This window comes from Vicia villosa, linkage group LG1, assembly GCF_029867415.1.
Source record: "Vicia villosa cultivar HV-30 ecotype Madison, WI linkage group LG1, Vvil1.0, whole genome shotgun sequence".
NCBI lineage: Eukaryota > Viridiplantae > Streptophyta > Magnoliopsida > Fabales > Fabaceae > Vicia > Vicia villosa.
In genome coordinates, this window is record NC_081180.1 from 108731769 (window position 1) to 108750811 (window position 19043).

At 37.1% G+C, this 19043-nt stretch overlaps 1 protein-coding gene across 1 annotated transcript; it reads left to right on the forward strand.

Moving 5' to 3' along the window:
- The first annotated feature begins 2577 nt into the window (after window positions 1-2577).
- Window positions 2578-3601, forward strand: LOC131614141 (putative bark agglutinin LECRPA3). The gene has a single exon (XM_058885770.1). It carries the CDS (start codon window positions 2636-2638, stop codon window positions 3443-3445), a length of 810 nt encoding a protein of 269 aa, XP_058741753.1. The 5' UTR covers window positions 2578-2635; the 3' UTR covers window positions 3446-3601.
- The last annotated feature ends 15442 nt before the right edge of the window (window positions 3602-19043 follow it).

Consider the following 19043-nt stretch of genomic DNA (forward strand, 5'->3'; position numbering starts at 1 on the left):
CTGTGGTAAGATTTTTCCCACAGTTACAAGATATTCTGAAACACGCCTCACATTGTGAATAAGAAACTCACTAGCATCAAACATTTTAAGTCTGACCGTACTAATACCATGAACCTCGTAAGCCTTATTATCACCAACGCGAACTACTCCACCATGCAACAACTTCAAAGTATCAAAATATTCTAATCATGGACACATGTGATAAGAGAAACCTGAGTCAATAGTCCAACTATCTTCAGTATCCAAACTTGTTACCACTAGTGCACCATCATCCTCGTAACCATCCTCATCCAAGGCAACTGCAATTTGAACAGAATCATCATTGACCTTTCTCTCAGGACAATCATTCTTGAAGTGATAGATTTTCTGACAATTAAAACATTTTACCTTTGACTTGTCAAACTTCTTTGATTTCGGCATTCCTCTATGCTCAATTTCGCATATTGAGACACTTAAACCTTCACCACTATTATCAATCTTCAAATCTTATGCCTTTGAAAAATTTTTGGATTTCACCTTCGTTTAGACTTCATCTAAAGAAAGGCATCCTTAAAATTTTCAAAGGATCTGGGTAATAAACTTAACAATAGTAAACTTTTGTCCTCATCATCAATCTTCCCTTCAATATTCTTAAGATCAACAATAGTCTTGTGAAATTTTGTAAGTAGCTCCACTATGAATTTGTTCTCCACTATTCAAAATGAGTAGAGTTGATATTTCAGACTTAACTTGTGAGCCAAAGATTTTGTCTTAAACAATGATTCAAGTTTTTCCCACATCGAATCAACAGTCTGCTCTCTGGCGACTTCCCTTAGAACTTTATCCCCGAGACACAAGATAATGGCACTCATGACCTTATCCACCATCTCGGTCTTCTCTACTTTGCTAAGGTGTGTAGGCATCATTGTCTCACCTTTAAAAGCTTCAATACACTTCTCTTGAGTTAAAATTTCTCGCATCTTCACTTTTTATAACCCAAAATCGTTGTCTCTGAAAAATTTCACAATCTCCCATTTAGCCATGATGCTCACTAGTAAACAGTACCCTTTCGCCCCACGGTGGGTGCCACTTGTTGTAATAATAACAAGATTCAGTTTTAATCAACACTTTGATATGTGAGGCAAAGAACAATAGCAACCAAAATACGTGACATTTAGCATAATAATCAATAAGCAAAAAATACAACAGACAAAAAAGGTGGAAGGTTTGTTTACATAGTTCGATCAAAATATCTACTTTGGGAAAGAGAGAAACTCTCCAATTCACTATAGTCAGAAAAGTTATTACAAGAGATTATAGATGAGAAATAGCATTGGCCTTTAGAGTTCCCAAGAACAACTTTGAAGACGCCCAAGAACAAAACCTTACTTTCTACCCACGTGTTTCCCAACATTTAAATCTCTCAATAATGTAAGCACACAAACTCAAAGTGTAAGCAAGTTTTTTTCAATCCCTTTAGATAACTCCAAAGATTTTCCAAAACCCTTGTATTTCTAAATTTTCTCTTGAGAAGACTCTAAACTCTTTGCTCTATATTTTGGTATAAACTCTAAGATTATCACATTATAAAACACTGAAGAGATACATATTTATAATTACTAAAATCCAACATACAAAGCTCAAAACATAACTCCTTAATTATTAGAATAAAATATTATAAATATCTTATAATATATTTTATATTCATTTAGACTATTTTTAAACTAATATTTATCTAATAAGTCCACAAACCGAATCGGTAAAACCCGAAATCCACAAAAATGTCTAAACCAGACATTCTTGCTGTTTTTCGGCTTCTTAAATTTTGACAATCTTAAAATATATTTTCTTTCTCTTAATCAACAAAAGTTTTAAGACATACTTTAATCCCTAAAAAAATTAAGGGAAAAAGAGCAAAAATGAGTCTTAATCTGAGGAGAGACCAAATTGAATAGGAAATATGTTTCAACCGAAAGATGGAAGTTTGAAACAGAGAATTAAAAGTTAGAGCATTCAATAACACCATATTAGTTATTACAAATTGGGATTGTAAGGTGTAAGTATGTATAGTCAGCCTATCAAATCTAGAAAGAGGTGTTGAAAAGATTAGGAAATTTTGGTTAGTGGAAACGTGTTGAAATTATTTTGAATTTTAAAAGTAATTTGACATATATAATTTTTGAAAATCATGAAAGGCAAATGCAAATCACATAGAAAGCAAACAGACAATCTCAAATATCCAATAACAAACTATGGCAATTAATTTTGGGTTTGTTTATGCAAACCACATAGAAACCAAACTAATATTACATATAATATTTTTCATTTACAATAATACTAATAATACTAGTTTAAACATTTAAAGGAAAAAATGAGGACTTTTTATTTAAACAATGCAATGAAGTTTTGATGTCACATATGCGCATGTAACACGAGGAGGATGTATAGATAATATAGAAGACAAACGTGCTTTCTTTATGGACCCCTTTAGACAATGTTTTTTTAACATAACTCAACAACCTCATTAAGGTGGCAGTTATATGGCGTTGGACTTATGTTCAGTGTGTCTTCTGTATAAATACATGCAACAAAACCTATGATTCTCATTCACAACTATAATCAGCTAGTATCAAAAAAACCAAAGTTGAATACCATCATGGTTTTCTTTCCGAAACTAGTTTCTCTTGTGTTACTTATCTTCACAACTTCGTTTCTGTTAGTGAACTCAGAAAAAAGAGTTTCCTTTAGCATCTCCGACTTTACTGATAATAAATCAGATGTAATCCTTCAAGGGAGTGCCAAAATTTCAGACAAAGGATATTTAGCACTTACCGACCCTAATGACTCTAATTTGCTTGTTGGCCATGCCTTGTATGCATCATCCGTGCCCGTTTGGGACGGTGCCACGGGCAACGTTGCTAGCTTTATAACTTCCTTCTCTTTTACCGTTGAAAACGAAGGATATTCTGATCCCGCTGATGGAATCGTCTTCTTTCTTGCACCACAAGATACTGAAATTCCTAAAAACTCAGCTGGTGGAAATCTCGGAATTGTTGATGGAAACACTGCTTTCAATCAATTTGTTGGTGTGGAATTCGACAATTATGTTAATTCATGGGATCCAAAATATTCACATATTGGAATCAATTTCAACAGTTTAATGTCCTTAAAAACGGCCACATGGAACCGGGAGAACAATGTTTTGGTCAATGTGCATATCAACTATGACTCTCTCTCTAAGACTTTGAGTGTCGTATTAACCGATGCAAATGGCCAACTTTCTACTGTTTCTCAAGTTCTTGATTTGAAGGATATGCTTCCAGACACAGTTAGTGTTGGTTTTTCTGCTTCAACAGGAGATTCCCGTCAAGTACACGACATTCATTCATGGTCTTTCACTTCAGTTTTGAAGACAACTATAAGCAGCATCACCTCAAATATTAACGCAACAGCAAGTTATGCATGATTTCATTTGTTCCGCTGTATGCATATGCATGTTCACTACTACTAGTATTTCCTAAATAAAGACAACGCTATGTGTCTACCTTGTAATCCATGCTTTGTTTGAATGTTTTCTTCCTTTTTAATAAAAACCGTGTTTCTACTATGTTTAAATTAATAATGTTATTTAATACCATGTTTGTACTATGTTTAAATTAATAATGTTATGTAATACCATGTTTCTACTATGTTTAAATTAATAATGTTATTTAATTTTGGGTTAAATAACTTGAACCCATAAAATTTCGCAGTTAATCGGTAGCTAAAATTGTAGCTAATTTATAGCAAATTTATTGCAGAAATTCTGATTCTGAAAAGATGCAGTTTGTTCATGTTGATGCAGTACAAAAGTGATACACTGGCCATTTCCAAACCCCGAACCATTTATATAAAGATGGTTCTGGAATGCTACAATGCTTAATACAACAAATCCTCTAATTGGATCTCACAGATTCATGCTCATGATAAACTTGCAGTTTGATGATCGAACATGGTTGATACTGAGAGGGTGATGTGGGTGAGATTGTATGGGGTTCCTTGCCAAGCTTGGTGCAGTGAATTTTTTGAAAGAATTGCAAATCATCTGGGTTCTTTCATCTGTATGGATGAAAACACTTGTTCTGCCTCAAACATGGATATTGCAAGAATCATGTTAAGGGTCCCTTTTAATTTTATTCTAAAAGAACAGCTGAGTGTCTCAATTGATGAAGAAATCTTCAATCTGGTTCTTCGAGAAGACACGTATGGTCCGGTCAGGATTTTGGAAAAGAAGATCCCAGCCTCAACGGTAAATTCTAACCTCTCCTCTAATCTCGACCTTGACAGTGAAGATGGTGGGTTTGAGGATGATGAGATCTTCGAGGAAAATGAAGCTTCGGTGGACAAGGATAGACAGGACTATATATGAAGAAGGTGTGGGAACGACGGAGAAGAAAATGCTCGGAGCAGGAGACGACGTTGTTGACGTCTCACACGGCTTAGGAGGAAATGACTCTTTACACACTGGATCCGGAAATACGCAAGGATGCCCTAGTAAAAATAACATTTCGTTGGTAGATTCAGCTACTATAGCTGAGGGCTCATCTTTTGATAAAGCTATACAGGATATTATTGATATCAAAAGGAAGGAGATGGGCATTCAGAATAACGTGCCAGATTTTTCTTCTGATCATACTATCTCGTGTCAACTTTTACCAAAGTCTAATGATGGTTGATCAGTGCATATTTATGCACATTCTCCTATATTTTTACTTAGGCATTTCTTTACTTTACCTTTGTTATTTTTCTATTTTAATGTGTTTTTATAAATCAGTTTATTTTTGCACTTATTTGATTTTCGCACTCTATTTTCAGCATTAGACGTCTGCACTAAAATGATCATAACTGGAGCTACGGAAATCGGATTGACGCGTTCTAATAATCGCCGGAAAGCTAAGAGAAAGAGCTACAACTTTCTTGTTGGAGAAAAAGGCAGATTCGGAGTGCATCATTTCCATAACTTCGTTTGAAGTTTCAGCATTAGATATATTTTTGTTTTGGGTCATTATTTTATGGGCCTAGGTTATGTTTTCGACCCGGCTTGAGTTAGTAGTGAAGAAAACCTTATTTTGTTTTATAAGGGTTGGCAGCGCTACAATATGAGAGACCTTTTTTGCCACAAATTTCACTTTTGGTTTCATGATTAGAATGAAGAACTAATTCCCGAAGGCAAATCCTGCTGCCTATGGGTTCCATTGCTTTGAGGTTACTCTAATACTAATTTAAATTCGATTTCTGTTCAATTATTTTCTATGAAATCATTTGCTTAATTTGATTAATATTGTTTGCTTAATTCGATTGTTGTTCATAGGATAGAATTGATTAAATTCGATTGTATGCATGTTCCTAAATTTAATTGCGTGTTATCGTTTGCTTAATTCGTTAACTCGTCATATTCTTAACCGTTTGCTTAATTCGGTAAATAGGAACATAACTCGTATGATTTTTATAAGCGCTTGTCTGATTAATCTCATAATCGAATAGGATCGAAGCCGTTTAGGGATTGGTGTTATTATAACCGATGATAAGTCGAAACCCGAATCAGTAGGATTAGCCGTTTAGCTTATTTTGATAATCACTTATTTTACTCTGTTTTATAAATTGATTCTAAAACCAAAAACCCCCCATTTTTATTTATATTAGTTAATAACAAAACAAGAATCCTTGTGAGAACGATACTCGAGTTGTCGTTACCGCTAAACTACCATTTTACAAAATACTCGTTTTTGACCCGTGTGCGACAGCGGATCAAATTGGAGCCGTTGCCGGGGATTCTTGTTGTTATTAACTAATTTTAGAGTCATAGGTATAGGGTTCTTGCTAGCATTTTCTTGTTTTTTGTTGTTGTTGTGTTTGTTGATTTTCAGGGTTGCAATACCAGTTACAGACAGTGGTAAGCTTTCCAGCCTATCAGGTAAGTTTTGAAACCTACTGTTTCGATTTGCTCCGATTTTTTTCCAGAAAATCAGAAAAAAAATCGAGGAACAGTACTCCTTTAGAATAGAATTCTAAAAGATTTCGACCCTAAAAATCGCAAATTCATCTTTTTTCTATTTTTAATTAATTTTTTTACTGTTTTTGTAGTGTCAAAAAAATTCTCAAAATTTTTATTTGTCTTCATTAGATTAAATTTCGTGCTTTTGTATTTTTTTGAATTTATTTTAATCATATTTGTTCTTTCATGTCAACAAAAAATTATGGGAGACTCATTGGATCAGTTGGCTTATCTTGTTAATTTGATGGAAGCAAGAGAACATCAATCGTGCTATCAAAATCATATTCCACTTGTGATTTGCAATATTTGTTCTTCAAATTTTCATGGTAATGATGCATGTCCTATGTTGTTAGATACTAATTTTTGTGGTGAGGCCCAAATGGTAGGTGATCTTCAAGGACAATACCCAGATATTGAGGAGCAGCCTATTTGGCCATATCAACAATTTCAACAAAATGCATCATTGAAAGCTGACACACAATCATATTTGGAGGAAATTATCAAGCAAATGGCGGAAAATAATAAGCGAATGACTGAAAATAATTTGCAATTTCAACAACATATGCAATCTATGTTTCCAGTTAAAAAAAGTCCAAGGTGAACAAATAATCTCAAGCGTCCATCAAATTCAAGAGAACGTGATGTTTCATGATGATGTACAATCTGTTGCGTCATTAGAGTTAATACGTTGTGATACCAGTCTTGATGAATTTCCAGGTGAGCCCATTAAAACAGTGTTTGTTCCATATGATGAACTCATAGTAAGAAACAAAAATTCAAGTGAATGCATGAAAGAGATTATGCCACAAAATTTCTTGAAATCTGATTTGGATGAATTATATACTTCTCTTGAAGTAGATAGCTCTCTTGAAATTTTTGCTTGTGAATGTGGTGTTTGTAAAGTTTGTCTTGAGATCAGTGCAGCCATTTTAGGTGAAGATAGTTTGGTGCTGACAACCACTTGTACAGAAATTCTAGCAAATTCAACAACTCTTGAATTTGACACAAAAAATATGGATTTTTGCCATAAGCAACCATTGTCCATAGCTGAATTTTTTTGGGTGGAAACTTCAATTAAGCCAAACAACATGGAGTTATCTTTCACCATTTGTGCATCTCTTCCACCTATTTCATCTGACTCACAAGCTAAATGTGGATTTTCTGTTTTTCATACTTTTGTTATTGCAGGTTTACCATATGTGCATACTATTCCTCCTAAGCCACCAGATTTTTTACTAATATCCAAGTTCACTTGCTATTTACTTTTTCCTATTTCATGTGTTCGTAGTGCATAAAGGCCTCCACCAAAACCTCCAGACATGAAAGCTACATTCCACCTTAACCTCTCGGGTGTGTTCCTTCCTTTCTCTCACTCTTATTTTATATTTTTGTCCTTTCATTGAGGGAAATGCTTAGTTTAAGTGTGGGGGAGGGAATCGTGCGCTTTCTTTGTTTTTGTTAGTATTTATTTTAATTTCAGTCAATAAAAAAATTAAAAAAAAATGCATCTTCTTGAAAGTTTTAGGCTATAGACTGATTTGAGTCGAGTTTGCGGAGACTTGGGAAAAATTCACAAGATCGGTATCGTTTTAACACCATAAGTCTCCTGCATGTGGAAATTGATTTGAATTTTTTATTATGTTTTAGCCTTAAATTCTCATTCTCTGACAGCTCTTGAGTAGTTTATTTCAGCAGTCGGCACCATCTCTCACACACTTTACGCAGGGAAGCCGATGAATATAAGTGAGTGTTCCAAAAAAAAAAGAGAATGCACCTTCTAAGTTTGGTGACCCTCACCCGATCACTTAACCCAACGGTTGTGGAACCTTCAAAAGAAAAAGTTTAAAATAAGACTCTTTGTTAGTTGGTTCAGCGGTTTCTGGTGCTGAACTTGGTAAGACGGATTACGGTCCGATCCCCCGCAACTAAAACTGAGTAAGCAAAGGGTTATGCCACGTAGTACCAGAACCCCGTGCAGAAAAGGATCAGAGTCACTAACCGGTCGTCTTGCTATAAGTGTGTGGAGATAAGAGGTTTAATGTGATTGCGCCTGAATGAAAAAGAGTAAAAAGGATGAGTAAGTTAGGCTATGGTATAATAATATGATTTGAATTGGTTTGTGTATTTAGGAGGCTTATTTCTGCAAAATTGTGGATTAATGTTCCTACGATATCCTTAGTGTGCAAGATTAGTACCTATTGATGCAAACTTAACCGAAGAAGACTTTTAGCCTGGAATGAGTAACTGTTGATGTGTTTGTGCTTTCTTTGTTTTGATTTTATTTTGCTCGGAATGCAAAAGTTCAAGTGTGGGGGAATTTGATCAGTGCATATTTATGCACATTCTCCTATATTTTTACTTAGGCATTTCTTTACTTTACCTTTGTTATTTTTCTATTTTAATGTGTTTTTATAAATCAGTTTATTTTTGCACTTATTTGATTTTCGCACTCTATTTTCAGCATTAGCAGTCTGCACTAAAATGATCATAACTGGAGCTACGGAAATCGGATTGACGCGTTCTAATAATCGCCGGAAAGCTAAGAGAAAGAGCTACAACTTTCATGTTGGAGACAAAGGCAGATTCGAAGTACATCATTTCCATAACTTCGTTTGAAGTTTCAGCATTAGATATATTTTTGTTTTGGGTCATTATTTTATGGGCCTAGGTTATGTTTTCGACCCGGTTTGAGTTAGTAGTGAAGAAAACCTTATTTTGTTTTATAAGGGTTGGCAGCGCTACAATATGAGAGACCTTTTTTGCCACAAATTTCACTTTTGGTTTCATGATTAGAATGAAGAACTAATTTCCGAAGGCAAATCCTGCTGCTTATGGGTTCCATTGCTTTGAGGTTATTCTAATACTAATTTAAATTCGATTTCTGTTCAATTATTTTCTATGAAATCATTTGCTTAATTTGATTACAATTGTTTGCTTAATTCGATTGTTGTTCATAGGATAGAATTGATTAAATTCGATTGTATGCATGTTCCTAAATTTAATTGCGTGTTATCGTTTGCTTAATTCGTTAACTCGTCATATTCTTAACCGTTTGCTTAATTCGGTAAACAGGAACATAACTCGTATGATTTTGATAAGCGCTTGTCTGATTAATCTCATAATCGAATAGGATCGAAGCCGTTTAGGTATTGGTGTTATTATAACCGATGATAAGTCGGAACCCGAATCAGTAGGATTAGCCGTTTAGCTTATTTTGATAATCACTTATTTTACTCTGTTTTATAAATTGATTCTAAAACTATAAACCCCCATTTTTATTTATATTAGTTAATAACAAAACAAGAATCCTTGTGAGAACGATACTCGAGTTGTCGTTACCGCTAAACTACCATTTTACAAAATACTCGTTTTTGACCCGTGTGCGACAGCGGATCAAATTGGCGCCGTTGCCGGGGATTCTTGTTGTTATTAACTAATTTTAGAGTCATAGGTATAGGGTTCTTGCTAGCATTTTCTTGTTTTTTGTTGTTGTTGTGTTTGTTGATTTTCAGGGTTGCAATACCAGTTACAGACAGTGGTAAGCTTTTCAGCCTATCAGGTAAGTTTTGAAACCTACTGTTTCGATTTGCTCCGATTTTTTTCCAGAAAATCAGAAAAAAAATCGAGGAACAGTACTCCTTTAGAATAGAATTCTAAAAGATTTCGACCCTAAAAATCGCAAATTCATCTTTTTTCTATTTTTAATTAATTTTTTTACTGTTTTTGTAGTGTCAAAAAAATCCAAAAAAATTCTCAAAATTTTTATTTGTCTTCATTAGATTAAATTTCGTGCTTTTGTATTTTTTTTGAATTTATTTTAATCATATTTGTTCTTTCATGTCAACAAAAAATTATGGGAGACTCATTGGATCAGTTGGCTTATCTTGTTAATTTGATGGAAGCAAGAGAACATCAATCGTGCTATCAAAATCATATTCCACTTGTGATTTGCAATATTTGTTCTTCAAATTTTCATGGTAATGATGCATGTCCTATGTTGTTAGATACTAATTTTTGTGGTGAGGCCCAAATGGTAGGTGATCTTCAAGGACAATACCCAGATATTGAGGAGCAGCCTATTTGGCCATATCAACAATTTCAACAAAATGCATCATTGAAAGCTGACACACAATCATATTTGGAGGAAATTATCAAGCAAATGGCTGAAAATAATAAGCGAATGACTGAAAATAATTTGCAATTTCAACAACATATGCAATCTATGTTTCCAGTTAAAAAAAGTCCAAGGTGAACAAATAATCTCAAGCGTCCATCAAATTCAAGAGAACGTGATGTTTCATGATGATGTACAATCTGTTGCGTCATTAGAGTTAATACGTTGTGATACCAGTCTTGATGAATTTCCAAGTGAGCCCATTAAAACAGTGTTTGTTCCATATGATGAACTCATAGTAAGAAACAAAAATTCAAGTGAATGCATGAAAGAGATTATGCCACAGGAAGGGAATGTTGTATTAAATAATATGCTGAATATGGAAGTTCTGTCTAGGGGAGGTAAAAGAATTGAGGGAAGGAAGGCGACTTTGAACTATTTTAAATGATTATTGGAAGCTTTAACATAAGGGGGTGGTAGTATAATCAAAAGAAAAAAATTAGAAGCTTATTATCAAAAGGAAGGATTGATTTCTTTCTTATCCAAGAAACGAAATTGAAAAATATTCCGATTTCTATTGTGAGAAGTATATGGGGGGAGGATGAAATGGATTATTCTTTTTCAGGTTCGGAAGGCTTCTCAGGAGGTTTATTGTCTATCTGGAGAACAAATTCGGTTACTGTTTTGGCTAGTTTTAGTGGCCCGGGGTTTCTTGGATCAAAAGTTATGTGGAAAGGATCTTATTATTATATATTCAATGTGTACTCTGCTTGTACAGTGCATCTTAAACGTATTCTTTGGTCCCGTTTGATTGAGCTGAAAAACAAGTATCAAGATGGCGAATGGATTATAGGGGGGACTTTAATTCGGTGAAAAAGAGAAGTGAGAGATGCGGAACTCCTTCTGGAAGATGCAACTTGGAATGGAGAGAGTTTTCGGATTGCATAGATGATACCGGTCTTGTTGATGTTCCTTGCAAAGGAAAGAGGTTCACTTGGTTTAGTGGTGATGGGAAGTCTAAAAGTAGAATCGATAGATTTCTTGTTTCTAATAACATTATTTTGAATTGGGGGGTGGTTGGCCAATGGATTGGTATGAGAGATGTTTCCGACCATTGTCCGGTATGGTTGATGGTAGACAAAGAAGATTGGGGTCCAAAACCGTTCAAATTTAATAATGAATGGTTTAATGACAAGAGTTTCTTTGAGTTTGTGAAGAAGGAATGGGAAGAGATTAATGTTCATGGGAGAGGAGATTTTGTTTTGAAGGAGAAATTTCGTTTAATTAAAGAGAGATTGAAATGGTGGGAAAAAAATGTTTTGGTAAAATTGATTTGGAGATAGAGGAAAATGTGAAGGATTTGAACGAGTGGGATGATAGGGATTATTGGGAGGAGGAAATTCACCTAAACAAGATAAAAGCTTCAAAGAACATTTGGTTTAATCTCAAATTAAAGGAAAACATGCTTATTCAAAAAAGTAGATTGAAGTGGCTAAATGATGGGGATGCTAATAGTAGATTTTTCCATAATGTTGTGAAGGAGAGGAGGCGTAGGAACCGTATTTGCTCGGTAAACATTAATGAGGGAGTCGTGAATTCGGTTAATACGGTGAAGGAAGCGGTGAAGTCTCATTTTGAAAGCAAATTCACCGGAGGATTGCTTTGAGAGGCCTTTATTGGATGGCATTGTTTTTAATTCTTTGAGCGAGGAGCAATCTTTATCGATTGAGGTTCCCTTTTCGATGGAAGAAATTAAAGAGGCGGTGTGGAGTTGTGATGGCACAAAAAGTATGGGGCCGGTTGGTATTTCTCTTCTTTTTATTAAGAAGTGTTGGTCTTTTTTAAAAGAAGATGTTCTTGCTTGTTTTAATAGTTTTTTCTCCGGAGCGGTGTTGTCCAAATGTATTATTTCTTCTTTTATTGCTCTAATACCGAAGAATAGCAATCCTTTATTGTTAGATGATTACCAGCCAATTTGTCTTGTGGGAAGTATTTTCAAAATGGTTTCTAAACTTTTGGCTTGTAGGATTAAGAAAGTTCTTTCTTCTATCATTTCTAATTGTCAAAGTGCTTTCGTTCCGGGTAGACAAATGATGGATGTAGTGTTAATAGCCAATGAGTTAGTGGATTTTGCTAGTAAAGAGGGAAAGGAGTGCCTTCTCTTTAAAGTTGATTTTGAAAAGGCTTATGACAGAGTTGGAATTTTCTTAGGTACTTGATGAAAAGGATGGGTTTTGGGAAGAGATGGATGAGGTGGATGGAAGCTATTGTTTTCTCTAGCAAGATGTTGGTGATTGTTAATGGTAGTCCAACAAATGAATTCTTGGTGGAAAGGGGTCTTTGTCAAGGAGATCCTATCTCCCCCCTTTCTTTTTGTTATAGTGGCGGAAGGTTTAAAGGTGTTGGTTGGAAGAGCGGTCGTTAACGGTGACTTTGTTGGTTTTAATGTGAATGGAAAGTGCTTTGTAGATATTCTCCAATTTTCCGATGACACGCTTTTAGTTGGCAATGGGAGTTGGAATCACATTTGGGCCATAAAGGCGGTTTTACGGAGCTTTGAATTGGTGTCGGGCCTTCGTATTAATTATCACAAGAGCAAATTGATAGGGATAAACATTAACTCTCATTTTATGGGAGTGGCTACTAATTTCCTTAATTGTAGGGAGGAGGAGAAGGAGTTCAAATTTCTCGGTATTCTTGTTGGTAAAAATCCTAGGAGAATCTCTTCTTGGAAGCCCCTTTTGGACAATGTTAGGAGGAGATTGAATTCTTGGAAAGGGCGGTGGCTTAGTTTTGGTGGGAGGATAACTCTTTTAAAATCGGTTCTAAGTAGTTTGGCGATATTCACTCTTTCTTTCTACAAAGCTCCGAAGAAGATAATATTGGAGATTAATAAGATGCAAAGTAATTTTTTGTGGGGAGGGACGGAAGATAAAAGGAAAATGCATTGGGTGAAGTGGAATGACATGTGCCTTCCGGTGGAGAAAGGCGGGCTTGGATTTAGAAGATTGGATATTTTTAATAAGGCGCTTCTTTTGAAGTGGAATTGGAGGATTTTCGGTGCAACTAATGAATTATGGTATTGAATGTTAAAAGCTCGGTATGAGGACGTGAATCTTAGGTTGAGTAGTGATTCTTTGAAAACTAAGAAGGATAAGTCATCGTCGGTGTGGTGGGCGGATTTATTATCTTTGGGGAAGGAGCTACCGGAGAATTTTTTAACTAACAATTTTCATTTTCAGGTTGGAGACGGGCACAATATTTCTTTTTGGAATTCTCATTGGTTGAATGGCGGCATTTTAAAGGATCTTTTTGCGAATCTTTTCAAGACATCTTTGTTGCAAGAAGTTTCAATCGGAGCCATGGGTGGGTGGATAGATGGAACGTGGACTTGGGGAGATTTAGGTGTCCCTGTTAACCATGCTTTACGCGAGGATGCTTCTTCGAATGCTGCAATTTTTAATGGTATGGTTTCGGCACCTACTGTTGGTGCTTTTGCTGCTCCAATAGGTGCTGTTCAGAATACTCTATTTGCCTCTACTAGTGACCTTGTCGCCGAAGAAGCTGTTGTTGGTTTTGATTCTGTCCAAACCGATTCTGTGCAGCCCGATAACGCGGGAAATTCTGACTTCGTGCACTTGGGTGTTGCTCCTTTGTGATCTTGACAGCATTTATCTTTTGTTAACCGAGGCAAATCTTTCTCCTTCTCGAGCGGACTCAGCTCGGTGGAAGCTTCATCCGGATGGTCATTACACCGTAGCATCATGCTATCATTTCTTGTGTAGTTTTTTTGTTCCTTTTGGACCGGCAAATAGATTTGATTCGGCTTTCTTAGATATTTGGAAGCTTGATGCCCCTTTGAAAGTGAAGGCTTTTGGATGGAGATGCTTTATCAACAAAGTCCCAACCAATCTCTTTTGTTTAAAGGTATCATTTCTAATACCTCAAATTTGGAGTGTGTTTTTTGTGCCAATTCTAATGAATCCTTTCTCCACTCTTTTCTTTCTTGCCGGAATGCCGGTATTGTTTGGAGGGAAATGGCCGAGTGGATCGGTTTACCTTTTAAAGTCGGTTTTGATTTTAAGGAGTGGTTTATCTATTGGAGCTCCTTTTGTCGGTCTAAGAAAGTTAAAGTTGCAAAAGTTGGTATTGTTTGGCTAGCTATTTTATGGAGCTTGTGGATGCGTAGGAACGATATAGTCTCTAACCAAGGATCGTGGAACTCGAGGGATGTTGTTTGGAGTTGTAAGACTTTAGTTTGGAGGTGGTCGTTTATTGGGAAAATTACATTCCAATTATAACTTCTTTGAGTTTAGCAATAATCCATTGTTTTACTTAAGTTAAGTTTCAATCGGTTTGTAATTTTCTTTTTTTGGCTTTTCAGTGTTGTAATTTCGAACGGTTGGAGTTTTATATATTTCTTGATTTTAAAAAAAAAAAAAAAAAACTTGCAGTTTGATGGGGTCCTTTGTTCCATTTGCTAGATTCTTTTCTACACCTTCTGAAAGCAAAAGTCGCGTTAGGTGCGACAAATGCAATGAAAAGTACGAACAAGAAGTTGCCGATGTTCATACCCCAAATATGAAACATTTTAACTTGCTTTATCCCTTTAGTGCGAAAAGAGACGATTGTAGAATGAAATTCTTGTTAGATCTGCATATTTGAAGCCTTTGAACTGTAAAAAGATTTGAATCTAACATTCATCATAATTTGTGTCACTGTTTCAAAATTTGTTTATAATTTTTATACTTAAGTTTTCATTCTTCATTTGCATGTATTTTTTTATATGTAACATGGATCTTTAGTAAAACTCTGCGTATAAAAATAGTAAATATGAAGAGTAAAAGAATTGATTTTTTTTTTCAATAGGAAAGCTTTTAGTAAATATGAAGAGTAAAAGAATTGATTTTTTTTTCAATAGGAAAGCTTTTAGTATGAAAAAGATTAATAAAATAATTGGTTATTTGCAACTACTATGTTTCATTTCAGGAGGTTTGTTTGGATTGCTTTTGAGAAATAAAAAGGTACTAGTTAAAATGTTCTTGCATTATTAGCTGGTATGTCACAAGATTTATTGTCTTTACTAATTATTCCTTAAAAAATAACTATAAGCATCCACTTTTTAGTTTGAATTTACATGCCACTATCATACTAGATTAATCTTGTTTGGATTCATAGTTGTAGATTGCATTTTTGGCCCCTATTTTCGATTCGCAACAATGAAAGCTTCAATCATGCTCTTCCAAATTTTCTCCGGTAGGATCTTGTTGTTTGGGGCTGTTTTTATATTTTTTCTAGCTATGCTGGATGCAGCTTTCCTCTCTATTTTGATTGGAGGCTTGCAAAGCTATGAATCCAAACAAGATTAATCTTAAAAGTAACAGTTGTAGATAAGCTTAAAGGTCATGTTGGTTGTCATTGACTGCTGAGCGCATTTGAATTCAGAGCAGCTATTATGCATGAAGCAGCAGCTAACAACAACATTAAAAACACCAAGTACTTAATTTCAGCCATCTTCTCAAAAATACAATTAGAGAATTTGTTGTGTTAAGCATTGTAGCATTTCAGAACCATCTTTATATAAATGTTTTGGGCCTAGCAATGGCCAGTGTATCACTTGTACTGCATTAACATGAACAAACCGCATCTTTTCAGAATTAGAATTTCTACGATAAATTTGCTACAAATTAGCTACAATTTTAGCTACCGATTAGCTGTGAAAAATTATGGGTTCAAGTATCATGTTGACCTTAGCCACGTGGCATGACACGTCAGCATCTGGTCGCGCACGCATTGCCACGTGGCATGCCACATCGGTTTCTGTTAACGGACGTTGACAGGAGGGACCAAAAGTGTAGACGGAAAACTTTAAGAGGACTATTTTTTAAAAGAAATTTTTTGAGAGACTAAAAACGAAGTTTGAGATATTTTGAGGAACCAGAAACTTATTTAACCCTTTAATTTTTGGTTAAATAGGTTAAAGATCCCTATACATATCTCAAAAAAAAAAAAAATTAATCCCTTAAATTTTGTTTTCAAATAATCATCCGCTAAGTAGTTTTCATATATAATTATAATTTTGATTTCTCTAAATAATATTTGTTAATAGAAATTGACGTGGAAAGACAATTTTTTTTGACATGTTGGAGGATTACTTGAGCTGGACTACATGATTGCCAATTAGAATTTGTTTTGAGATAAATGGAAATTGGATTAAAAATATATTTGCTAAAAAATGGAAAAACATTTAAAATGTAATTGTTTAAATGTCATCTTCCCCAAATACATTATGTGAACTAGAGAATCTAAAATCAACTAACCTTGAGTTGAAATACACAAGAATATATTGAAGCCCGTGTGCTAATTCAAGGCTTACTAATATACTAGTCTTTATATGAATATTTATCTAATGCTTCATTTGAAAATATAGATATTCGTTATATAAAAAACTGTATGACAAGATTATACACACTCAAAACCAAGAACATTTGAATAACTCATCAAATTAATGAGAAATTTGCCATTTTTCCAAGTCACCGAAATCAAAGTCAATGACTTGATGGTCGTTAAAACGAAATAAAAATCAAAATTCGCAAATTGTACTTATAAATAGAAGAATTTAAATAAAACATAACTGATCCTACCTGATCAGAAGAATCGTCGTAGGCTGCTCGGACTGGATCTTCTAGGAAGGAGGAGGGGGGGTGTACCTGCAAGGTACTCCAATGCCAAAGTAAGTTGACGAGCAAAGGAGCGCAAGTACTTAGCTAAGAGTGAGTAAGAATTGAATACCTGACCCTCTAGTCAAAGAGGGTATATATAGCCCCCAGCGCTGGGCCATGATCTCGCTATTGGGTTGGATTCCCAAGCCCAACTAGGAGACTGCCAGGTTTCCTGAGCGGAAATATCGGAGGTGCGTGTACGCCCTCTGTCCTGGTTAACCGCTCCGAAGTCCAAGGGAAGACGTGGTCTTTTAGGAGCCACGTGGGATCCGAGTTATTCGGAGGGTTGAATATGAAAGAGCCCTGCGCGGAGCGGGGTCTTCGGCAAGGATGACGTCCGGGGGAGAGTTAACGCCGAGCGAGGTCATCTGCTCCGGGTAGGGTGTTAGTGCCGAGCAAGGCGTGCGGGGAGGGAATGAACTATTCATGGGCCCCTGAGGTTTATTGGGCCGAAAGCGGTGTTGGGCCTAGCCTTGGCCCAGTCCAGAACAGGAGCCCCCCAAGTCGGAGTTTTCTGGTTAAGAAGCTGTGACTTTGCTTCTATGCTCGGACCCCTGTCCTCGCGGTTGCTCGGTGAATCGATCCTCGTTACGCAGACGCGTTCGGAGGAAAATCCAGTGGTGGGCGAAGCGTCGCGCGTGGGATGCACGCGCTGACGTGGCATAGGCAATGATGGCCTAGGGTCTAGGAGGCGGCGCCTGTCAGGAGAGGTGACGCTTCGCCTTCCGAGCCTTTTTCCTATAAAAGGGGGCGAATTTTCTCATTTGGGAGTTTTCCTTTCTCTGTTTATCTGCTCGGCTTCGATCAAGGGTCCCTCGGAGAACAATTTCCCAGCTTGTTCATCATATCAAGGTCGTCGCCTAGCGAAGGATTCTCCTCGGCCATCATCATCATGTCTGCAAGTAAGTTCGTTTAGCCTGTCGTTGCTTTACTATTTCTCATAGGATTTGTGTTTCGCTTTCGAGGCCTTCGCCATCATCATCTTCTCCGGGTTATCTAAGCGATGCCCGGGGGTCAGCGTGGGTTGGCAGGCCGGAGCACGTTGGCGTTAAACTGCTTTAGATAAGCTTTCCCGTTGTCGTGTCATCTGTGAGTCCTCGGCTGACGAGCGTTGTTCCTCGATGGGGGTTTAGCCGGGGGCTCCGCTGCTCCTGCTCTACCCTTTCGCTCGTATCGCGGTGGAAGGGTGGATTTGATTACTGTCGAATTCACTTTTTCCCTTCTGCCTGCAGGTGGATCTGATTCGAGCGCTAGTTCGGAATCTGGCTCGGAATCTGACTCGTGGAGGAGTGGGTCGGACGATTCGACGGCCACTAGCTCCGAGGTCGAGATCATCGAGGATCAAAACGCGTCCTCTCCGGCAGGACCTGACCATGTCGATTCCCCGGGTCCGGATGCCGAGGGAGGGGTTTCCCCCATGCCTTTGTTTAGCTACGAGTGTACGGTTGCGCTCGACTGGATAGCCGACGAAGCCTTGACGGTCGCTTCTCGGTATACTGAGTCTTTGGATGGAGCGTTCAGAGAGATTGAAACCTTGGGGGAGGGTGAAGCGCCGAATTACCAAGTGGTTCGCCCGTCCCAAGACGAGCGCATATGCTCTCGATTTAACGTGGATGGCTTTGCAATGTATGAATACGTGTTCAAGGAACTCGGCTTCCGATTACCCTTCTCCGACTTCCAGAAATCGATGATGGCATTTCTAAATTTGGCACCGTCCCAGCTGCATCCGAATGCCTTTGCTTTCATGCGAGCGTTCGAGATTGTTTGTAACTATTTAGGGATTGGTGCTACGACCGCATTGTTCGGCCGGTGTTTCCGCGTCCAAAGGCAGGCGGCAAACGGCCGATATAGCTGGGTCTCATTCAGAAACGCCGAGCGAAAACTCTTCGGGATGTACACTGACTCTGTGAAAGGCTTCAAGGATCGGTATTTTATCGTCCAGCCGATCAGCCGACTGGCCTACACGGAGGTATCGGACCTTGTGGTCATGCGCGATGAAGACGGGGAGGTGTTAAGGGGCGAGGATGGACAGGTGGCGAGGGAATTCTACACAAGGTTCCCGTTTTTCTGGTGGAAGGGTCATTTCTCCTCTCCTCCTAAACATTATGTTTGGGAGGACGGGGACCTGGACGAGCAAGATGCGGAGTCTTATTCGGTCTTGTGTAAGTATGTAGAGAGCTTCACTATGTCCCCG